Source organism: Engraulis encrasicolus, chromosome 21 (assembly GCF_034702125.1).
Source record: "Engraulis encrasicolus isolate BLACKSEA-1 chromosome 21, IST_EnEncr_1.0, whole genome shotgun sequence".
Classification (NCBI taxonomy): Eukaryota; Metazoa; Chordata; class Actinopteri; order Clupeiformes; family Engraulidae; genus Engraulis; species Engraulis encrasicolus.
Window position 1 is genome coordinate 42,736,973 of NC_085877.1, and position 25,079 is coordinate 42,762,051.

General features: G+C 43.3%; 1 protein-coding gene and 2 long non-coding RNA genes across 4 annotated transcripts; 2 read left to right on the plus strand and 1 right to left on the minus strand.

The window, feature by feature from the left end:
• Window positions 1–1,350: 1,350 nt before the first annotated feature.
• On the plus strand, window positions 1,351–3,931 carry LOC134437237 (piggyBac transposable element-derived protein 2-like). Its single transcript, XM_063186741.1, has 2 exons — window positions 1,351–1,517; window positions 2,179–3,931. The coding sequence occupies exon 2, from the start codon at window positions 2,529–2,531 to the stop codon at window positions 3,843–3,845; it is 1,317 nt and encodes a 438-aa protein (XP_063042811.1). The 5' UTR covers window positions 1,351–1,517; window positions 2,179–2,528; the 3' UTR covers window positions 3,846–3,931.
• An 8,106-nt stretch (window positions 3,932–12,037) lies between these two features.
• LOC134437245 (uncharacterized) lies at window positions 12,038–13,446 on the plus strand. Its single transcript, XR_010032364.1, has 3 exons — window positions 12,038–12,126; window positions 12,553–12,725; window positions 13,156–13,446. It is a non-coding gene; the product is annotated as an uncharacterized LOC134437245 (long non-coding RNA).
• Window positions 13,447–13,752: 306 nt separating this feature from the next.
• Window positions 13,753–15,821, minus strand: LOC134437242 (uncharacterized). Of its 2 annotated transcripts, none has more exons than XR_010032359.1 (3): window positions 14,989–15,821; window positions 14,563–14,696; window positions 13,753–14,438 (listed from the first exon to the last, which is right to left on the minus strand). It is a non-coding gene; the product is annotated as an uncharacterized LOC134437242 (long non-coding RNA). The 2 variants fall into 2 exon arrangements; XR_010032358.1 differs by having other exon boundaries at window positions 15,063–15,820.
• Window positions 15,822–25,079: the final 9,258 nt, after the last annotated feature.

Genomic DNA, 25,079 nt, shown 5'->3' on the forward strand with positions numbered 1-25,079 from the left:
CAGCACACAGACACAGCCCTCGCCAGCACTTCGAGTAGAGAGATGGGATGGGAACTGCAGTGTGTGTGTGTGTGTGTGTGTGTGTGTGTGTGTGTGTTAGACACAGCCCTCGCCAGCACTTCGAGACGAGAGACGGGATGGGAACTGCAGTGTGTGTGTGTGTGTGCGTGTGTGTGTGTGTGCGGGTGCGTGTCTGTGTGTTTGACACAGTCCTCGCTAACACTCAGAGAGACAAGATGGGAACTGCAGCATGTCCGTGTGTGTGTGTGTGTGTGTGTGTGTGTGTGTGTGTGTGTTTGACACATTCCTTGCTAACACTCAGAAAGACGAGATGGGAACTGCAGCATGTCTGTGTGAGTGTGTGTGTGTGTGTGTGTGTGTGTGTGTGTGCGCATGTTTACGTGTGCAGGAAAGCACTTCCCAAGAAAATAATCTATTTATTTATTTGCTGCACTTTTCGAACCCATTGATCATTAATGTATTTTCTAGTCTGATATTTTAAAATGTAGGCCTATATAAAATGTAACAATATATTTGTTTATCTGAACTCAAATACTGAGAGGCTTTTTGGTATGACTGTGCTATCAATCAACATTTTGGTCATTATACTGTATACATCACACATTTCCTTGAATTTAATTAAAGTTAAGCATTACTCTGTATGAATCTACATATCTTTGTCACTGTCTTTGTCTGGTACAGCCCATCTATGCTGTGTGAGTTAATACATTTACAAACTGGCTCTCCAAGCTCTAGTGAAAGCCCATTGGGAAACTCCAACTCCCATTGTCATTGTGACACAGCACACAAGTGAACACAACGAAATTGCATTCATGCCTCACCCGTGCAAGGGGGCAGCCCTCAGTGGCGCCCCATGGGGAACAGTGCGGTGGGACGGTACCATGCTCAGGGTACCTCAGTCATGGAGGAGGATGGGGGAGAGCACTGGTTGATTACTCCCCCCACCAACCTGGCGGGTCGGGAGTCGAACCGGCAACCTCTGGGATGCAAGTCTGACGCCCTAGCCGCTCACCCATGACTGCCCATGCTATAGTAGGTTCACCAGAGGAAGTTCCACATTTGTATCTGACCAGTGGCTACCGTCAACAAACATCATCATCCCAAATCAGAGGCGCTAACAGCTGTGGCTGGGCCCGGGTCAAAGCCATCTGCACTCCTCATATCATAGGTGCCTGAAAAGGGGATGCAGTGATGCATTTGAGTCCCCTCTCTTGGGCTATCCTAAATGAGGCTTTCTCAACTTTTGCAGAAGGCAAATGGATGGAGTGCCGCAGCAGTAACATTGCTACTGCACAACGTTGCCCTCGGGCAACACAATATTTCTTCAAGCCCTACATATTGTGCATGTCACTTCAAACTATCAAAACCAATCAGAATGCTTTATTAGACATCATATTACAATCCAATGTGGTTTGGGTTCCTGTGTATTGCAACATTAGAAGGTGGGACTTCCTTTCTTGACCAGCAGTCGATGGAGCACATGGCATGAGAAAGAGGTAAGATTATTTGCATGATTTATGGAAGTAAACTTGATACAAACTTGAAATAAAAAATACGGCAGTATGCATGAAGGTGTAAAGAAGACTTTTTGAAGGTTTTAAGAAAGTTTTTCACTTTGTAATTATTTAGAAATACATTTTTTCTTTTCGTTGCCTTAAGGCAACGTTGTGCGATAAGGGGTAATTTTGTTGATGCCCTTCTTATCATTGCTTTCTTTGTGTGTGGTTGAGTTATCACTCAAATGTTATGTATTTTCATACTGCAAATGGTGGGTATTAGTACATTTAACTGCTTTATCATTTGTAATAACTTATTCTACACATTTTGACAGAAACATGGACACAAAAGTGTCGTCTATGGACGAAAGCGAAAGGATCTGCATGTTAGGGAAATACCATCTGACAGTGAGGACAGTGAGATAGACAGCAATGCCAGTGATGAGGAGCTGATTGCAGAACAAGGTTTGAGCAGAAGTGGGAAAATAGGGTGTGAACTTTTGACTGTGACTGCTATCTTATTTGTTAACAAGTCAATTGTAGCCTAAATATAGATTACCAGGTATCGAGAGAGCATCAAAAGTTACAGCAAACATTATGTTTCATACACATACAAGGCTGGAGAATTCACATTTTGTTATTTCCTGTTTTTTTTTTGTAGCCATTGGAGGGGGTGAGGATGAGGCCATTGATGATGACGAGACTGTGGAGGATCAAGAAGATCAGGAAGATGATCAAGAAAATGATCCATCTCATGGAAGAAGTAATTCTACCCAAACCCCAAGATGGAAAACATCACACATCCCTGCCTCTTCTGAATATCCCGAATGGACAGGCATTCTCCAACACTCTGGCGATATCCAGTCTCCATACCGTTACTTCAAGAGGTTTTTCTCAGATGATTTGATTGAGTCCATTGTTCAAGAAACCAATTTGTTTAGCGTGCAACAAAATCCAGCCAAGCCACTTGACCTTACAGTTGATGAGCTTGAACAGTTCCTTGGTACAGTAATGTACATGTCCCTCTTCCGCCTCCCAGCCACCCGAATGTATTGGAGCCGAAGTACACGTGTTGCGCAAGTTGCCGATGTGATGTCCCTCACACGGTGGGAGGCCATCAAGAGATGTCTCCATTTCAATGACAACAATAGCCTCCCTACACGAGAGATGCCCAATTTTGACGAGCTGTACAAGATTCGCCCTCTCCTCGATCATATCCTGCCCAAGTTGAGAGAAATTCCAATGCAGGAGATGCTGTGCGTTGATGAGCAGATGGTACCTTTCAAAGGAAAAAGCAGAATTAAGCAGTACCTACCCAGTAAGCCAAAGAAGTGGGGGTACAAAATTCTACTTCTTTGTGGATCCAATGGCATTCCATACAATTTGGAGGTGTTTGTGGGGAAAGCTGTACATCCACCTGAATTGGCAGATATAGGTGCAAGCGGCAATGTGGTGCTTCGTTTAGCCGAACCAATCCCAAAACATCAAAATTTCAAGATGTTTTTCGACAACTGGTTTACCTCCGTTAAACTAATGCATGTGTTGGCACAGCAAGGCATCCATTGTGTAGGCACGGTGCGCCTAAACCGCTTACCAGGCAGTTGTATGGCGAAGGAGGAGGATCTGAAAAAGGCAGGCCGTGGGTCCTTCCAGGAAAAGACGGCATTAGTTGGCTCCACTGAGTTGCATGCCGTGAGATGGTACGACAACAGGTCCGTTACCCTTCTCAGTACGTATCAAGGAGCTCAGCCCATGTCCCAGGTTGACCGATGGGACAAACGGCAAAAAAAAGTCCTCCAAGTGGCATGTCCTGCAGTCGTGTCAACATACAACCGACACATGGGGGGTGTTGATTTGCTTGATTCCTTGATTGCGCTGTACCGCATACATATCAGGTCAAAGAAATGGTACCACCGCCTTGTCTTCCATGTGATTGACCTGGTGGTGGTGACAAGCTGGCTACTCTATCGACAGGATTGCGTAGAGAGCGGGATGGCAAGAGGTGACCACATGGCCCTTTATGCCTTCAAATCAGAGGTGGCACAGAGTCTGTGCAAATTTCAGAAAGAGGGGAAAAAAAGAGGCAGACCCAGTGGAATCGCACAAAAATATGAGGAAAAGAAGAGGAGGCAGGGACCAACGGCTCCCATCCCCAACCATGATGTCCGCTTGGACAAAACATCCCACTGGCCAATTATGGCAGACAAGAAGGGAAGATGCAGGGTGCCTGGGTGCAGGGGAACACCCAAAGTCATGTGCGGAAAGTGCAATGTGCACTTGTGCTTCACCGCACAAAGCAACTGCTTCATGAATTTCCACATGGAATAAGGTTTAAATATAAGGTTTACATGATGGACAATTCAGTTGGTAATGTCAAAATGTGTTTAGTTTGTTCTATTTGACATTTCAGTGTTTAAAATGTTATACCTGTACTGCTTTGTTATAATTGTCTATTGTTATGGTTCTCCATGTGGGTTTATCCCTTGAGCGCACAACGTTGCCCTCAGGCAACAAAAAAATATCTTGTAAGGGGGGGTTCAAAAAAATAAAAAAATGTTTTATATCAATAAAGTACCCCAAAATAAACCAGGAAATGCTCTGTAGTATTTTTTTTTCATCCAACATCATATAGCGTGCAGTAGAGGGTTAAAGTGATACTGTCCCATTTTTGGAAATAAGCTTATTTTACACCTCCCCTTGAGTTAAATGATAGGGTTTTACTGTTCTTCTGTACATCCAACCGTTCTCTGGGTATGGCAGTGCAAATTTTACCTCTAAGCTAGCAGTTATCATTGAGTCCTATGAGACCAGTTAGCCGCCAGCTGGTCTCATAGGACTCAATGTTAACTGCTAGCTTGGAGGTAAAATTTGCACTGCCATACCCAGAGAACGGTTGAAAGTACAGGAGAGCGGTAAACTCAAGGGGAGGTGTAAAATAACCTTATTTCCAAAAATAAGGGACAGAATCACTTTAAGAAATAAAGAATGAAGAAAAAAAAATCGCACCACCACTTTAAAACATTTTCTGGCGCCCTTGAGCCCCCACCGTCCCACCCCCTCTGGGCTCCCCTTCTCCCTGGGCCCGGAACAGCTCACCCCTTTTGCCCCCTCTTCCTTCTCCCTAATGCTGTCCCCTGTGTGCACGATCAACTTTCGACTGCAGCAAAACACAGCACCAGCAGTGTGTGTATTACAGCCGAAAATGAAAGAAACTGCAACAAACGGCAGTGCCAGCAGTGTGTGTATTACAGCCGAAAATGAAAGAAACTGCAACAAACGGAAGTACCAGCAGTGTATGTATTATGGCTGAAAATCAAGGAACAGACTCTGGCTGTGAGCGAAATTGAGTAAGTGCACCTGGCATCTGCAAAGTAATCATCACTTTGGTCATCTAAATGATCCATTGCATCATCTACGTACATCAATGAACTGTTGAGCAATGAAGCACACAGAAAATCTATTTACCTTGAAGAAAAAATAACAAAATGCAACCGGAGTGCCAGTTTCCTCCTCTTTATTTTTTTGTTGTCTTCTACCCACTAACTGTTAGAGCACCCGTGTTGAAAAGTTTGGATCCTTGCAGCGCTTCCGTTTTTTCCTTTTCTTTCTGAGCATGCAGTGTCAGTCAGTGTGAGGTTTGGCCCTACGATATTACTCATTCGGAAATGGCCTGTGAAACAAATGAGTATTTGCCTTGAAGTCCAAATGTGAAAACATTACGATTATGAAGGTTCAGGCATGTTGTGTTTATTTTTGATGTCAACATCAGAGTTGTAGAAAGTAAAAGAAGAAGTACTCTTACTCTTCATTTTTTTCGGGCAGAAAATGTGAACATTTTTCATGGACATAATCCTTAAATATAACTTGAGAGGCTTGCAAAGTGCCACGCATTGGTGAGTGTTTACCAGCAAAAAAAAGCAACTACAGTAAGAGCAGGCACTGATGCTGACTGTGAGTGGAATTGAGTGAGTACGTAAGTACTATATACTAGAGATGCACCGGATCCTGATTTATAGGATCCTGCCGGATACCGGATCCACTGCTTAAGATCCTGCCGGATCCGGAACCGGATCCTGCAAAAGTGTTGAAACATATAGTCTACTCGCACACGTGGGCCCTTTTTATTACGTTGGCTCAAACAATTTTTTAGACTCATTGGCTTATTGCCACACTGCCTGCAACGGCTGCTTCCAAAGGGCTTTCACTCCATGCAGTGATTGGGGTTGTGAAAGACTGACTTAAAAGCCTAGGCTAGAGATGCACCAGACCCTGATTTTTAGGTAACATGCCGGATACCGGATCCACTGCCTAAGATCCTACCGGATCCGGATCCTGTGAAAAACCCTATTATCCTGCCGGATCCGGAACAGGAACCGGATTAGGTGCATCTCTACTATATACACATCTAACATCCATAAAGCAATCATCATCATCATCATCATCATCGCCATCATCATCTATTAAATTACACAAACAGTACTGAGTCTGCACCAGCTATTGTTTCCATAGCCCTTCAGATTGACTGCTGGGCTACGAAATACTGTCTTACCATACTGAAAAAAATGACAAAGCATTTTAAAAGTATGCAATTCCACCATAATGTGTGAAAGTGAAGTAAAAGTCCATTGGGGAATTCAGTGGTTAGGGCATCAGACGTCTCCCCCATCTTCCTCCATGACTGAGGTACCCTGACGAAGCATGCACACACAGACAGCAGGTTTCCTTAGCGCCTCCGTGAGCAGTGCGAGTCCGAGAGGTTCGCGGGCTGCCTTTCACACTGCACAGTTAACATCCATGTTCTATCCTCGGGCAGCAACCATTCATTTTCAATGGGAGCCGCGCATTGAACGCGGACGTCCACGCAGGAAAATAGACTCGAGTTCTATTTTCAAGTAGCAATGCGGACATGTCCGGTCATTTTGTACGGGTGAGGCATAAATGCAGTCTCGTTGTGTGCAGAGTGTAGTGTTCACTTGTGTGCTGTGGAGTGCTGCGTCACAATGCCAGTGGGAGTTGGAGTTTCCCAGTTGAGCTTACACTTTTCACTTTCACTGTATTTGCAAGTTATTACCCACGACATATACTTGGGAGAATCTGGCCCCAGGGTTGCCAGATGTGGCCAAAAAAAATGCTCAAAACCAGCCTAGAAGCACAAAATCCTGCCCAATTATAGCCTGGTGAACCAGTGCCACCCGCTGGACGGCAAAATGTTTTGTCTACGGGTGGGTCTGGCCTCGCATAATGATTCAATGAAGCCAGAATGCCATGAATCTGGCAAACCAATTACAACGCAAAGATGTGTTTTGAATCAAAGCGGGCAGGGTTTTGAGTTAAGGTTGTTCTCATCAACAGTCTTCGGATGTCTTATGCATCGAGGCCAGACTAAATTAGACATCCACATTTAGTCTGGTTTATCAGGCTAGCCCAATTATATTGATTTCTATGGCAAAAATTGAGCGGGTTTTTCTGCTCAATGCCATTTTTACCCGCACACGGCCACCCTAAGCAGCCCAATTGGGCAGGAAACAGCCCAATCTGGCAACACTGTCTGGCACACTGTAATGTCAGAGATTCTTTANGTATATAGAGATATGCCAAGATAATAGGTTTCTATGGGCACCTAACGCGACCAGGTTCCGGTCTGCCTAAAGGGCCGTGTCATAATGCTCCTACAATGAATAGAACAGTCCTTAGGTCTGCCTAGGTCTGCCTAAGGGGGGCCATAATAGAACCAGGAAACAACGGGCCAATGGAACCTCTCTCTCTCTACTCTCTCTGGTAATGTAGTGATGGTGGAAGTGTTGCCAAAAGGAAATCAGCCAAAGTCGCTATTGGCTCGCTGAAAAGTCGCCAGATGACGTCATGACAATCCGTATGACGTCACAGATTCACGCGAAGCACGCTGATCTACAAAAAACATACCCACATGCATTCGTCCACAGCAAAAATGGGTGGTGCTGGCTACTTTTTAGGAGATCAGAGCTACTCTGCAGCCCTGCTTAACCGTGGGAAATGCTTCTGGTGGCAGTGCAGTCACAAATTATGTTAAAAAAAACAATGGTTTTGTAACTGAAATGTGCGTTTTAAAAAGTCGCTAGATGCAACCAAAAACTCGCTAAAGGCACTAGATGAGGTTTTTAGTCGCTAGGGACGTCAAAAAGTCGCTAAATTATTTGGCAATACTGGATGATGATTTTACACCAGGGCATGACTGGGTAAAGATCTTACAGATACTCTGACTATCAGTTGAAAAGAGTTAGTATTTTCTCCTGGGGCTACAACATAATAATTACCAAAACAACAAATCAATAATCGAAGACAGGACCGGGGAACTTGAAAACATTTCAATTAAATATCCAAATAAGTTTGACTGCGTTTGCACATCATTACCCCCTCTGGTTACCATGTCTTTTAACACGTCATCTACCTTGACAGTCTGGTAAAATGTAATGTACTGTAGTGGTGATGGTCATAAAATAGATCAGGGGTTCCCAAACTTTACCATGACAAGGCCCCCCTTACATGGGTCGTGCCACAATTTTGGACCCCCTTTCACAACCATAGTGAGGCAGTGTCCCACTGGGATATAAAAAAAAAAAAAAGATATCAATAGGAATACGAATAGGAATATTGTTGAAATAACTTTTGTTTTATTTTGTTGCATGTTATTCATTTTATTCAATTATTTATTGTTTGTTATGCTATATTTTTCCTGCCATCCTGCCGCGGCCCCCCAGGGGTCCCCGCCCCCCACTTTGAAAACCACTGAAATAGAGAATGACTGTGACCTTACTCTGACAGGTGAGTGGAAATGAATAAGTTATTACACTGTGTCCACAAGCTATAAACCTATAATAAGTACTATTAAATGACCCTGACAGACTTAAACAGACTCAGCCCCAGACTGTCTGCACAGCTTTTTTGACTACGGACGGCATAGTCTCACCACACTGAAAGAAAAGATAGTACATTGAATTGGGATACTGTAGCACATCATGAATGTTTAGGTGATTTTTGGACATTCTATGATCCAATAACAAATGAAATCTTTGATCAGGGTTGCCAGATGAGGCTGATGATTTCCAGCTCAAAAAATGCTCAAAACCCGCCTGGAAGCACTAAATCCTACCCAATTCTATTGATTTCTATGGGCAAAATTGGGCGGGTTTTCCTGCAAAATGTCATTTTTACCCGCAGATGGCACTCCAAAGCAGCCCAATTAGGCGGGAAACAGCCCAATCTGGCAACACTGCACACTATGTACCTTGAGCCTTGTAAACTGCAGCATACAGTCGTGTTGATACATTTACGACACAAATTGACTGAGAACAGACGCTGACTTTGACTTTGTGTGGAATCAAGTGTATCCAGCAGGCATAAAGCAGTCATCACGACCGTAATGTAAATGACTCGTACCGCAGATCTGCCAGAGAGCGCCAACATCAGTCTCTGCAGCCCCTAGACTAGTGCTTCTCAATGGGGGCGCTGGGGAGTCCTAGGGGGGCGTTGAGAAGGATACAACTGAGAGGGGGCGGTACTTTAGGTTTTTTTTTTTTAAAACGGGGCATTTGTCTATTTTATTTTGTAACACTAAGGGGGGCATTTGCAGAATTATGAGTTCAGGGGGCGTTGGGAAGCCTATGATGAGGTCCAGGGGGCGTTTATTAAAAAAAGGTTGAGAACCAACCAACATAAGTCTGCCTCTAGTCTGGTCTTCTGTAACCCAGAGACAGAAGATACAGCAATCTGCAGTGCCTTTAAAATCCAATTCCATGTCGTTCCCATGCAGTGTTGCCAGATTTGTCTGACCAAATACCGCCGAAAAGTTTCTCAAAAACTGCCAAAATTCGCTAAATTCCGCCCAAAATCAACAACTTACATTTACATTTATGGGCCCGAAACAGCTGAAAAAAATGCCAAATGACCAATTGTTCCCGTTTTTACCCGCAGACGCTCATCCCAAGTAGCCCAATTGGGCGGGCATCCACCCAATCTGGCAACACTGCTCCCATGTCATGTACCTTACGATGCTTGTAAAGTACAGGGTTGTGTTGATGGCTTTATTTCAGGGAATGACGAAGAACAGACTGCAAGTGGGAATTGCATAAGTGTATCTACTAAGGTAGTGCTTCTCAATGGAGGGCGCTACAGCCCCCCAGGGGGCGTTGTGGAGCTCCAGGGGGGCATTGAGAAGGATAGAGCTGAGTGGGGGTGGGGCTTAGTTCCCATTGGGGAGCATTAGTCTATTTTATTTCTCAATCCTAAGGGGATGTTGGTAGGCTTACGATGAGGTCAAGGGGGCGTTGGGAGTAGAGGCTTGTGTTGAGGCCAAGGGGGCGTTTTGTTCCAAAAAGGTTGAGAAGCACTGTACTTAGGCAATCATGGTGACCATGATGTAAGTGACCCATATGCTACTGAGGCAGAGTCAACATCAGCACCAGACAGTCTCCTGTCTCCTTGTGACTTCCAGACAGTACTGGGTCTCACCACATGAATAAATAAGAGAGAATTTCTGAGAAAAAGACTCTCATTCACTCGGGCCATTTTAGACAAACAAGTTTGCTTTTACGAAGGCTTCTTGACGGCTCTTTTGCAGCCTAAAACATTTGCTCTACTCATCTATCTTTAAGTGATACCGTGCCATTTTTTGGAAATATACGTAAGCTTATTTTTACACCTCCACTTGAGTTAAATGATTGAGTTTTACGTTTCCTCTGTACTTTCAACCATTCTCTGAGTATGGCATTGGATATTTTACACCCAAGCTAGCAATTAATATTGAATCGGTAACACTTTACTTTACGGATCGCTAATAAGGTGTTAATTTCATAGTAATTTCTCAGTAATTTCAGTCTAATTTTATGGTAATAACTGCTTGTTATTAGGAATAACAGCAAAATAACCATATGGTTTCCAGTGCAATTACACTATAATTTCACATTAATAACAGGAAAAATAACGATACAGTTTCCAGTGCAATTATGCTGAGGTTTCTAGTTAATAGTAGGCTAATGGAAACAGCTACTGTGTAATCGTAGTAGTTAGGTGGTAGGTATGCCAGTAACTAAACGGTTTCAGCCGAAGTAGTTTCATACTAATTATATTTCCTCTTCCTATGTTATTGCATAGAAACGACCACCTAAGCATCCTTGTATTATTTCTGCTTAATTACCTTGGAAACAATTGAGTAGTTATATGGAAATAAGATAGAATCAGGGCCGTAAACTGCATTATCACCTATTCCACTCAATTTTATGGAAATTACATATTTTCTTCGCCTTAAAATGTCTTGTTTCTTATTTCCACTCAATTACTTAGTTATTATCATTTTTAATACAATATAGACTAGTACTATGAAGTGATTCAAGTACACAGACAAACACATTGTGTGCGAAACTTTATTTATTTTCCAATCAGTTATGAGATTCATGTTCACTGATGTGAGGTTGTCAATCTGCCACCATCCGGAGGAAGTCCTGTCAAACAAACAAACAAAGAGAGAAGTCAACTGCAAGACCAGTTTCAGCACGTTTATTTTTTAATGTTATCAATTCACCATCGCTAAATCTGCTACTGAAATGCAGTACCATGTTAAATGCACTTGGTAAATCATCCTCAGGCTGACATCGTTGCTGATTTACAAAGGCAAACTCTAGCTAGCACCTAGCTTCAGTCATTGAAAACACGGTGGGCACAGCTAGCTAGTGGTTTCCATTGTAAATGTACCTCTGTATGCCATTTCAGCTCAAACACGGCTGATAAGACGTGTTTGCAATGCATACAGTTAAAATATTTCAATGCTCAGAGACAGAATGAAAGCAGGTTAAAGCTAGAACTACATTAAACGTTCGTTGTGAGGAAGCTTACCTTGCCTGGCTCTGCTGCACTGAACTAGCTCGGCTCGGAGCGAGTCCTATTGTTGCTAGGCAACGAACGTTTGGTTACTGCAGAACAGAAGCGTCCCAATCAGTATACTTCTGTACTTCAAGCAATCTCGTTCTAGTTGTACGCTTCTCGCTCTGCTTTCAGTATGGCGCAGAGACGCTGACGTTGTTTAATTGAGTACACCGACACACAAGGTTGGAGTTTGAGACGTACGACAGAGTGCTTTCGCACGCAGGCGGCAACCAGGGTAACTTTCAAGGTGAGCTAAAGTCTTGATGTTGATTTCATCCGCCTTCAAGTGTCGAATGACTTTAGCCTCATGCAAACATTTTATGAGTTAGTGTTAGGTTTATGTTTGTTCTGGAAATGAAACGGCATGCAGAAGTACCTTTACAATGGAAACTACTAGCTAGGCTGTAACGTGTTTACAATGACTGAAGCTAGGTGCTAGCTTGAAGATTTACCACGTGCATTTAAAGGTAGGGTTGGAGATCTTTGAAAAACGGTTCCTGTGAGCTATATTTTTGAAAATACACAGCCCGCCTCTCCCTTCAGCCCTCCCCTCAAAGCCACGCCTTCAAAACACATGAACGCGCATGCAGTCTGTCAAGTGTTCGGATTATCCCGGCAACCCACGAGAGCTCACGAGGCGGGGGCGGGCTAGAAGCCACGACAAATCGATTAGCCAAGCTAACTTCCAGCCATGGCACTGTCTCCGGCTACGGTAAGAATGTTCAACATCACAATAAACGCACAGGCCGTCATGGTTGCCATTTCAAGAAATATTGATGACAGTAGATGTATACTAGATTAGTTATTGAACTTGACTTGATACGTGTTACTTAGATATCTCATTCTAACTTCCTAACACTGATGACAGATGCTATACTGTAATCCCTAGACAGTTCTAGCCAGTAGCTACAGTACTGACACATGGATTTATTTTGACAGATGTGTACCGCAGTATACATTTTACTATTGTATTTATATATACCCGACACCACAATCCGTAGTGTTTTAGGCTATGACTTCAGATTTCACTTGGGTTGTCGCACGCGCAGACACAGGGACAGAGGGAGTAAAGAAAAACAACCGAACTGATCAACGCTAATGAAATTGTTTTGGCTGACGATATTTTCATATGCTTTAGACCTTCCACGACCACGAGAGCTCCAGCTCTGACTTTCCTGGCCCATCACAATCATAACGACCTAACAGCCCAGTAGGACCGATGGCCAGAGATGGAGGAGGAGGAAGATAGACGCAGCAGAGGTCGGGGGTATTGATTAGGGAGACTCCAACAGAATTGACGCCCTGCTAACTGTATGTACATTCATCCCTCAATAACATTATGTCCTGCTGTATTCCTCCAGATGTGTAAGTATTGTAATGGATGTTATCACAACGGATGTACTCTATATCGCAACACGAGTACACCTGTTGTGATAACCATTACAATATTTCTACTCCTATGAGTAGCAGTGTGATATTACGTTGTAGGTACACAACACCAGTGGTAGTTCAAGTACATCCATAAAAGCCCATCTACTTCATACATCTGTGTAACCCCTGGCACAACACCAGTTTGTAAGAAATTGACTGAAAACGTTGTATGCATATAATTGGCACATCTTTATTTATATACACAATAATGATTGCTTATGTCCATATTGGTCTTATTGTCAATAGAGTTATTTAGTCCCCATCATCAAATAGAAAATGCACTACATAAAATGTATTTATTGCTTTGCAGGCCTTGATTCAATCATTGAATTTGAAGCAATCCCATCGGTTACTGCAGCGTGCCCTGACCCGTGACCCCAGTTTGATGTTCGACCTGGCACATGACATCTGGTCCTCAGTCACAGCCCAGTAGCACAACCAACCTGGCGCCTCTGCGCAATCTGTAAGGAGATGCCCATGAACATTGAAAGGAAATGCTGTGGTGTTCTCAGTTTTGATAAGACTTTGGGCTGATGTAGGACCAGGTGAGAGAAACGGTCTCTTCAGGTATGCAGCCTACAGACAGTATGGGCCACTTGAACAGGGCTGACGTTGTAATACACAGTACAATGGGGCACCTAAGTCACGCCCTCTACTTCCTGGTTCATGGGGCAGTAAGTTGCAATAAATTGAATGGAAGTGAACAAGGCGAGTCATGGTGGATTTGTGTTGCATACGTGGAGGTCCAAGGTTTGGAGGAGTGTCGAAAAACCACTCATTTCAAGCCCAGTAATTATTTTTTGACTCCCTCTGCCCCATGAACCAGGAAGTAGAGGGCGTGACTTAGGTGCCCCATACCCAGGATTAGCCAGTGTTACCCTGCTCCACTAGAGCAGTGTTTCCCAACCTTTTTTGTCTCGAGTACCCCCTAAGCCTTTGTGCCATGAGTACCCTGTAACTCATGTTCTATATCACTTTCTCTATCCCAATGTGACTATGTTACATTACATTACATTATGCTATTACTATGTTCCATGCATTTGATAAAATTTCATTTTACCAAGTACCCCCTGAAGTGTGCTCGCGTACCCCTAGTGGTACACGTACCCCTGGTTGGGAAACACTGCACTAGAGCAATATAAAAGGTTTATACAGAGTACGGTATAAAACACACAAACCGGCAGTGTGCAGAGTTTTATTATTTTTCATTATCTGTAGGAGCATTCATCTGTACATCTCACCTTTTTGGTTTGGAACCACGTTTGTCTTGTTACCATTGTTTTTTTCATACATAGAAAATAAATGCAACCTGTCAAATAATCTTCTGATTGTGGTCTTGTGGAATATATAAATTATGTAACCATGCATTTTCAGTCAGAGAATGAATTAAAAAAAAAGCCACACAGTCAAATTGTGTCCACCAATATTTACTGTCATTGAAATGTATGGACAATTTAAACAATGTATTACACATGACACTAGATACATTACTTTATACTATATTTACAGTTGTCATTACCACACAAAAACTCTGGGAAGGTGGGTAAGTGCAGCAACTGTGAAGGGCCTAGTCTGAGGTTGGAGGCGTCTGTGCTGTAAAAAGATAAACAGAATTAGAAATCACATATCTGACAGTAGCTCCAGTGACATTTTAAATGTAAGTAACCTGGGTTGTTGGGGCAGGGACACCAAAAATAACTCCTTTATCTGGGCTCACCTGGTTGTGAGTGTCTGCGGTCAGCCATCCCTCTTAGGGTAGAAAGTCTTCTGCGCAGGACGGTGCCCTGAAGGTTGACGTTCACAGTATGCAGCCTTCATGTCCTGGAACTTTTATTGTGCAATTTTCCATATCTGTAACAAGCAATGTGTTAGACTATATTAGGGCTTCATTACATCACATTACACAGCAGGGTTTTACAGGGTGTTGGCTACAGTCCCATGACCTAAGTGGACTTGTGTGCCTTGCTCAAGTGCACTTCAGCTGTGGATGGAGGTGTAGGTAGGGAGAGGTAAGGATGGGATTTCAACCTGCTTCTCTCTGATCTTAGGACCACCTCTCACCATCAGGTGATGACTGGCTGCTACCTCAAATTTCATTCATGGCCCTAGTTATGTTCTGTAATCAGCATTGTTTTTACCTTACACAAATAAATGTAAATGCATTCAGCACCATGGGGGGCTGTGAAGACCTTTGAGAATATTTGCAGAACTACATACTGAATTGAGCCATCCGCCTTTCTCTTGGTTGGTGTGTTGAGATGGTGACTGCAGTCCAGGCTTCTTGGATTGGAGGAGAAAAGCTGTGGCTTTTACTGGCATAAGTATGTGGTTGTGGAAGGACCCTGTCTGCTGTTGACCTGAGGGAAAAAAGAGCACAAATTGCATATTAGCACAGAGCCCATGCTTAGACCATAGACAGATAAATCATCTGGCACAATCTGCATGCAACCAACAGAACCTAGAAAGAGAAAGATTAGCAGCAATACACAAAGGGGACAAGTATACAAAAAACATGCAAAGTGTTCTGATAAGGTGCATGGAGGTAGTCTGTGTTGATTCCAGCAACCTCAAAGACTGAAAAGTGTCCCAGTGTGTTGAATTGAAAACTTGGCGCGTGCGCGCGCACACATAGGAATATCATAATTTAGTGCAGTGTTTCTCAACAGGGGTGCCGGGGCACCCTGGGGTGCCGTAGGGCCCCCTCAGGGGTGCCGCGGAAACGTGGCTGATAAATAAATTATATAACATAAAACATATTTGTCAAAATTGACAAGTTAATGTTAGTCAGTGGAATCTTTGATCTGCCATTTACGCACAATAAAGTAAATATTGGTCACCCCAGCTGCAACTTTGAACGTAGGTCGTGCGACTAGGTTGTGTGTCTCCAAATGTGTTACATTCTAAGCTTGTGTGGTATCGGATGTGATGCTATATTACGGCTAGTTGGTTTGGGGTGCCTTGAAATTTTTCATGAATTGAAAGGGTGCCTCGCCTAAAAAAAGGTTGAGAAACACTGATTTAGTGTATCAATTACATCTACAGGATCTGTTCGCTTTTGTCAGATAGAACCATTGTTTTTCAAAGGCAGATCATTCCAAAAAGGATAGTATCTGCAACTGGACGAAATTACACCCACAAACATGAATAAAATAAACTACCAGTGTGCGGTGATTCATTCTTCATTACTTGGCAGCCTTGATATGTTGTGATACAGGAGCAAGGAACAGCTATGGAAAACACCACACCTTGGAATGGACAAAGCAGAACATTTCAATATAACCAGGGTAAAACAAATAATGTGCCGGCATCTCCATGTGATCATTCAGTGTAGCCATCACAATAAAGATCTGCCGTGTAGCCGTCATGGTCATTAGGTGGTATTTATCAAATGCAAAACTACCGTCTTCTCAAAAACGACATCAGCGAGTTAACAACATTACACCCACAATCAAACATTTGAAAACCCAAGGCAATCTATTTTGCAATGCTGGAGCGGCGAACAGGTTGTGCTTGTGCTTGCTACTATTACCAGAGTCATACAACAGAGACGTACCAAAGCAAAACATGCAAACGATATATTTTTGTAAACCACTAGAAAGACATGGGCTTTGCTGGTCAAAGTAATGTGTGCGTAAACATGGTAGGTTACTTACAACGGGGTGAATCAGTATTTAGCAACTGAACGCGGATGGAGAAGGGGTGCTTCCGTCCTCCTCCCAGCTGGTTTGTCTGGCTCGTTTGCACAACTAGTAGCAAAACACACAAGAAAGAGTAACCGTCTGAGTTACACATAGCAATTCTGAAAACGTGTTCATGTGCACAGAATAAATGCCACAGGGGGGAAAAACACAAAAAAACAAAGCGATTGAGGTAGCAGCTATGTTAAGCAAGATAGCAGCTAGATATGTTGGAGCTTGAGCTAATCCTCTGACCCCTCTCAATGGATACTTGCTTTAAAAAGACACCACTGTGTCCTAAACCAATTCACAAAATATCATACAGACAAATATATTATCTCACCTCTCGATTAGAAATATGGTCACCAAAGCGTATTTGAAGCCGCTGCCGTAGCCGACATCTGTGTCCAAGAGTGTCAGGTCCCATTTCAAATTTTCAGCCCGTGTTGGAGTCTGGTCTTGCGAGTCCGATGACTATAATCCAAGGGAGTATGTTATCCTGACATGGTTAGTGTTCCAAAAGCCAAAGTTCTTCCTGTAGCTCTGCAAAAGCCACCAAAGTTTCCAAGTAGCTCAGCCTGCTGCTAACTCTCGTTACCTTGCTATAGCCGAGTGATGATGAGCCTTGTCGCGTTTGCATGAATGATGGGGGCGGGGTCGGTCAAGTTCACGAGTCGGTGAACGCGCAGGGAGGAGGGGTGAGTGCTGGCGGTTGATGGACGTGTCAGAAACCAATAGAAGTGATGATGAGTATTACTTCTATTGGTTGCCGTTTTCTTCTGACTACGCCCTCTAGACTGGACCAAAAGATTTCGTTTTTTTTCCAAACACTCTATTTCAATGGGTGCTATGGCGTCATGAGGAGTTTTTCAGATGATATGGTAAAATATGTGCCAGAAAAACATCTCCTATCCCACCTTTAACATGGTACTGTATTTCAGAAGCAGATTTAGCAATGGTGAATTGATAACATTAAAAAATAAACGTGGTGAAACCGGTCTTGCAGTTGACTTCTCTGTTTGTTTGTGTTCACAGGACTTCCTCCGGATGGTGGCAGATTGACAACCTCACATCAGTGAACATGAATCTCATAACTGATTGGAAAATAAATAAAGTTTTGCACACAATGTGTTTGTCTGTGTACTTGAATCACTTCATAGTAGGCTAGTCTATATTGTATTAAAAATGATAATAACTAAGTAATTGAGTGGAAATAAGAAATAAGACATTTTAAGGCCAATAAAATATGTAATTTCCATAAAATTGAGTGGAATAGGTGATAATGCAGTTTACGGCCCTGATTCTATCTTATTTCTATATAACTACTCAATTGTTTCCAAGGTAATTAAGCAGAAATAATACAAGGATGCTTAGGTGGTCGTTTCTATGCAATAACATAGGAAGAGGAAATATTGCACATTACGGCCCTGATGTAGCCTAATTAGTATGAAACTACTTCGGCTGATACCGTTTAGTTACTGGCATACCTACCACCTAACTACTATGATGACACAGTAGCTGTTTCCATTAGCCTACTATTAACTAGAAACTACAGCATAATTGCACTGGAAACTGTATGGTTATTTTTGCTGTTATTAATGAGAAATTATAGTGTAATTGCACTGGAAACCATATGGTTATTTTGCTGTTATTACTAATAACAAACAGTTATTACCATAAAATTAGACTGAAATTACTGAGAAATTACTATGAAATTAACACCTTATTAGCGATCCGTAAAGTAAAGTGTTACCATTGAATCCTATGAGACCATCTGTGTTTGGCTGCTCCATTTTCAGGTGAACAGTAAATATCCCAACAAACACGTGAGGCATAGAGCGATATGACGATGTGCAATGTGTGTGTAGAAGCCCCGTAATCAGGGCTTGAAAACGAAATTATTTTTCAATTTTTCCGTTCCGAACGGTTCAGGGAGGCATTTATTTGACGTTTTTGTACCTGAATTCGTTCCGCCACCAAAATTACCTTCCTGAACCGGTTCGGAACGCAGAATATCGTTCGTTCTTATCGTTCCCGGAAGTGTTTTGCGGGCCTATCAAGTCTATTTTTATGGACTGTACCTTATACCTAGAATAGGCATACCCATTAGTATTTGCCCTTGATTTACACAGTAGCTACTCTATCCCCAAAAATAATAAGCGGCATTCAAAAACATTCAGATGGGCTATCCCTCCCACATATAGCCTACAGACTTACTGTAGCCTATGAATAATTTCTTATCAAAAACATTTCTGGATACGTGCTAAACTCCTTACCTGGCTGTAAGTTTTATCCCATATCTTGCGCTATAATTCCTAACCCTGCATGGTGTAGATATGGTGTAGCTGGTCTGTTGCTGTCAAATATCTCCAATTTCCTGTTTAACTTTACAGCGCAAACACTTCAATGTATGCTTCAGGGTATGCTATTGTGAAATTTTAGAAAATATAGAGAACAAAATAAACCGTTATTAACCGGTTTTGTGGATTTCAGAATAACGTTTCTGTTCAGGAACAGTTGAAGACCATTTCGTTTTCGTTTCTGCTCCTCATAAAATTGTGTAAAATTCCGTTCATACCCGTTTTCGGTTTTCGTTCCTTGAACCGGTTAATGCCTTTCTTAATTTAAATATGAGATTATTTCTTTATAGCCTATAAATAATATTTCCTTATAACTTATAAGCATATTATCATTCAATCTAATGTGATTTGGGAATGATATAAAGACATCAGTAGAAGATTTTGAACAAAAGCAGCCCTCATGTAGCTCTCAGTAGCCCTTGTCTGGCCCCTGACCCAGAAAGGTTGGGGACCCCTGTACCAGAGATTCTTTAAGTATATAGAGATATGCCAACATAATAGATTGCTATGGGCACCTAACATGACCAGGTTCCGGTCTGCCAAAAGGGGTGTGTCATAATACTCCTAGCATTGAATAGAGCAGTCCTTAGGTCTGCCTAAAGGGGGGTTTCCCCCCCCTCCCCCTTGCAATAATAGAACCCGGAAACAATGGGCCAATGGAACCTCTCTCTTATCTACTTTCTCTGTCTGTACTACACCGTACCGCGGTGGGATGCAGCAATAGTCTGCTGCATAAGTTAACTACCATAGTACACAAAACTATGACCTAACACAGGGCCTTAAAGTCATACTGTCCCATTTTTGGAAATAAACTTATTTTACACCTCCCCTTGAGTTAAATAATAGGGTTTTACCGTTGTGCTATACTTTCAACTGTTCTCTGGGTACGGCAGTGCAAATTTTACCTCCAAGCCAGCAGTTAACATTGAGTCCTATGAGACCAGTTAGCCGCCAGGTGGACTCAATAGGACTCAATGTTAACTGCTAGCATTGAGGTAAAATTTGCATTGCCATACTCAGAGAACGGCTGAAAGTACAGGAGAAAGGTAAAGCTCAATTATTTAACTCAAGGGGATGAGTAATATGAGCTTATTTCCAAAAATGGGACAGTATCACTTTGAGCAATGCACTACGACTAGGTCATTGCCATTCTGGTGACAGTACATTTATTTAACAGGACAAAACATACTGTAAGCACCGGCATCTCTGTTAAAGGTGGGGTTGCAGGTTAACCATTTTAAGAAAATGTACTATTATGACATCACGTTGGGGGTTCCGCAGGCTCATAGGAGTCTATGTAGAACCTTAGAATCCTGGGGGAGTTCCCCCAACGTGATGTCATACCTGCAACCCCACCTTTAAACAGTTAATTCCCATGTCAGCCATTTGACAATTTCAAGGTCAGTGTTGCCAGATGTGTCTGACCAAATCCCGCCCCAAAGCTTCTCAAAAAACGCCAAAATGCGCTAAATTCCGCCCATGTTCAACAAATTACCGATTACGATTTTTACCCGCAGACGTTCATACCAAGTAGCCCAATTGCCCAATTTGGCAACACTGTTCAAGGTAGCGTTGAAGCTTTTACGGCTGAGAATGACTGAGTAGACTGTAATGTCACAGTGGAATGACACAGACACACGTGTGACACACACACACACATGCGTGCGCACGCACGCACACACACATACACTCTAAACACACACACACACACGTGCGCATGCACACACACACACACACTAACCGCATGCACGCACACACACACACATGCACAGACACATACGCACGCACAGACACACACTGGACTGTGTGCAGGGCTGCAGTCTGACCGCACACACCCACAGACACACACACACACTGTACAGGGCTGCAGTCTCACCGCGCACACACACACACACCACACACACACACACACTATACTGTGTGCAGGGCTGCAGTCTGACCACACACACACACACACACACACACACACACACACACACACACACACACATACACACACACACACACTGGACTGTGTGCAGGGCTGCAGTCTGACCGCACACAGACACACACACACACACACTGTAGGGCTGCAGTCTCAGGGCTGCAGTCTCACCGCACACACACATACACACACACTGTACTGTGTGCAGGGCTGCAGTCTGACCACACTAAGTAAATGACAGCATATGAGGTCATGGTGTCTCACAGTTACTTGGTTGCTCTGGTTTCTGGGTGTCTGCAGTCTAAGGTGTGTGTGCGCACGTGTGTGTGTGCACGTCTGTGTGTGTGTGTGTCCTCCGGGATAGGGGATAAGATAGGGAGTTGCTGTACTTGGTCGGTCACTAAGGTCTGGTTTCTGGGTGTCTGCAGTCTAAGATGTGTGTGCGTGCGTGTGTGTGTGTGTGTGTGTCCTGGGGGATGGGGGGTAAGAGAGGGAGTTGGTTGGTTACTAAGGTCTGGTTTCTGGGTGTCTGGGAACACCACGGATACCGGCTTTGGGAATAGTGAGGTCATAGATAACAGTCAGCAGTCTCAGGAGTCGATGAGTGTGTGTGTGTGCGTGTGTGTGTGTGTGTGTGCGCTGGGGGTAATAGCGAGAGAGAGAGAGAGTAAACTGTGAAACTGGGAGAAGAAACGGACCTAAAATAGAAAGGGGTGAGGAAGAGACCGAGATCGAGCATAGATGGTTGGTAGTGAGTGGAGGTGTGGCGAAATGATTAAATGAGTTAAAAATAGAGAAAAACGTAGAAGAAGAAGAAAAAAAACAGAAAGTGAGAGGGGAAGAGGGGATGGCATGGTATACAAAAAGAGAGGAAAAAGGGGAGAACAATAATTAGCAGGAGGAATGCATGGGGCATCAGTGTGGGAAACAGTGTTGCCAGATTGGGCTGTTTCCTGCCCAATTGGGCTGCTTAGGATGGCCGTGTGCGGGTAAAAATGGCATTTAACATAAGAGCTCGCCCATTTCTTGCCATAGAAATCAATAGAATTGGGCGGGATTTTGTGCTTCTAGGCGGGTTTTGAGCATTTTTTGGGCTGGAAATCATCAGCCTCATCTGGCAACCCTGGTGGGAAAATGAAGGACATACATGTGACTCTACAGAAGGGAGACAAAGGCCCGATTCGAAACAGGGAAGGCAGCTGTCCTTCCAGTGAGCTAACTGGACATCGAGTCATGAAGTGTGGATCGAAACGAAAAATTGCTTTATTTCCTCTCTCGGCAGTTGACTGCATTTGTGGGCGTAACGAGGATATTTCGAGGATACATCAGATGCTGACTTCGCTGCCTTGGTACCCAACATGCTGTGCGCCACCTCCCTCTCAACCGGAAACCTGAAAAACAAACATGGCTACTACCCAAGCTACTACCTTATCATACTCTTTATTCTGACACTTATGTATGTAGATATTGAAAATCGAATGCATAAATCAACATTGTAGTATCTAAATATGCTGTCGCTAGATCTATTTATAGCCTATTTTACGATTCCGCCGTCTGACGATCATTCACCGTTCAAATAGCATGCGTAAGCTAAGCGCTAACGTGATGAACGTAACTCCCGCCATAGAATCGCAAGAATCGCCGTAACATCAAATGCGCAAGGCAGCGCACTCGTTAGTGCCGTTCGTAACGGCTGCCTCATCAGCTAACTTCGCCTCTCTGATCAGTGACCTGTTTATGTAGGAGGAGAGTCATCGAGTCACTGCCTCCTGTTTCGAATTCAGCCAAAGAATAGAGATTGAGGCATAGTAAAAAAGTGAGGGAGAGGAAGAGCATGTTTACAAAAAAAGTGATTGGAAAAAGTGACTTGTAGATGGATGGGGAGAGAGAGAGATAGAGAAAGAGAGAGCTAGAGAGAGAGAGAGAGAGAGAGCACATTTGCAAAAAGAGTGATTGAGACAGTGGAAAAGTGACTGAGTGGTAGAAGGAATGATAGAGAGATAGAGAGATGGAGAGAGAGAGAGGTGGGGGGACAGAGAGAGGTGGGGACACAGAGAGAGAGAGCAGGGTTGGGCTATGGCAGCGGTTCCCAAACTTTACCCCTCCGCACCCCCTTGTACATTTCAATGTGGTTGGTGCACCCCCTGAGCGAATGAATTCATTGCACATTCACTGCACATTATGCATATTCCGTTTGGGGAATCCTCTTTTCCAGTAGTCTAGGAGTTAAACTACACTTTAGATGGACCCTTCCAGCATACAAGTCTAAATACAATTAAAAATGACTTAATGTTCATCAATGCTGGATAAAAACTCACATATCCACCATTGCTCTATTCAGCTCACACATCCCCTTATGCCATGCTCCCTCTCAACCGGAAACCTGAAAAACAAACATGGCTACTACCCAAGCTACTACCTTATCATACTCTTTATTCTGACACTTATGTACTGTATGTAGATATTGAAAATCGAATGCATAAATCAACATTGTAGTATCTAAATATGCTGTCGCTAGATCTATTTATAGCCTATTTTACGATTCCGCCGTCTGACGATCATTCACCGTTCAAATAGCATGCGTAAGCTAAGCGCTAACGTGATGAACGTAACTCCCGCCATAGAATCGCAAGAATCGCCGTAACATCAAATGCGCAAGGCAGCGCACTCGTTAGTGCCGTTCGTAACGGCTGCCTCATCAGCTAACTTCGCCTCTCTGATCAGTGACCTGTTTATGTAGGAGGAGAGTCATCGAGTCACTGCCTCCTGTTTCGAATTCAGCCAAAGAATAGAGATTGAGGCATAGTAAAAAAGTGAGGGAGAGGAAGAGCATGTTTACAAAAAAAGTCATTGGAAAAAGTGACTTGTAGATGGATGGGGAGAGAGACAGAGAGAGAAAGAGAGACCTGAAGAAAGAGAGAGAGAAAGAGCACATTTGCAAAAAAGAGTGATTGAGACAGTGGAAAAGTGAGTGAGTGGTAGATGGAATGATAGAGAGAAGGAGAGAGAGAGAGAGATGGGGGGACAGAGAGAGAGCAGGGTTGGGCTATGGCAGCGGTTCCCAAACTTTTCTCCCTGCGCACCCCCTGAGCGAATGGATTCATTGCACATTCACTGCACATTATGCATATTCAGTTTGGGGAATCCTCTTTTCCAGTAGTCTAGGAGTTAAACTACACTTTAGATGGACCCTTCCAGCATACAAGTCTAAATACAATTAAAAATGACTTAATGTTCATCAATGCTGGATAAAAACTCACATATCCACCATTGCTCTATTCAGCTCACACATCCCCTTATGCCATGCTCCTTCTCAACCGGAAACCTGAAAAACAAACATGGCTACTACCCAAGCTACTACCTTATCATACTCTTTATTCTGACACTTATGTATGTAGATATTGAAAATCGAATGCATAAATCAACATTGTAGTATCTAAATATGCTGTCGCTAGATCTATTTATAGCCTATTTTACGATTCCGCCGTCTGACGATCATTCACCGTTCAAATAGCATGCGTAAGCTAAGCGCTAACGTGATGAACGTAACTCCCGCCATAGAATCGCAAGAATCGCCGTAACATCAAATGCGCAAGGCAGCGCACTCGTTAGTGCCGTTCGTAACGGCTGCCTCATCAGCTAACTTCGCCTCTCTGATCAGTGACCTGTTTATGTAGGAGGAGAGTCATCGAGTCACTGCCTCCTGTTTCGAATTCAGCCAAAGAATAGAGATTGAGGCATAGTAAAAAAGTGAGGGAGAGGAAGAGCATGTTTACAAAAAAAGTCATTGGAAAAAGTGACTTGTAGATGGATGGGGAGAGAGACAGAGAGAGAAAGAGAGACCTAAAGAAAGAGAGAGAGGAAGAGCACATTTGCAAAAAGAGTGATTGAGACAGTGGAAAAGTGACTGAGTGGTAGAAGGAATGATAGAGAGATAGAGAGATGGAGAGAGAGAGAGGTGGGGGGACAGAGAGAGGTGGGGACACAGAGAGAGAGAGCAGGGTTGGGCTATGGCAGCGGTTCCCAAACTTTACCCCTCCGCACCCCCTTGTACATTTCAATGTGGTTGGTGCACCCCCTGAGCGAATGAATTCATTGCACATTCACTGCACATTATGCATATTCCGTTTGGGGAATCCTCTTTTCCAGTAGTCTAGGAGTTAAACTACACTTTAGATGGACCCTTCCAGCATACAAGTCTAAATACAATTAAAAATGACTTAATGTTCATCAATGCTGGATAAAAACTCACATATCCACCATTGCTCTATTC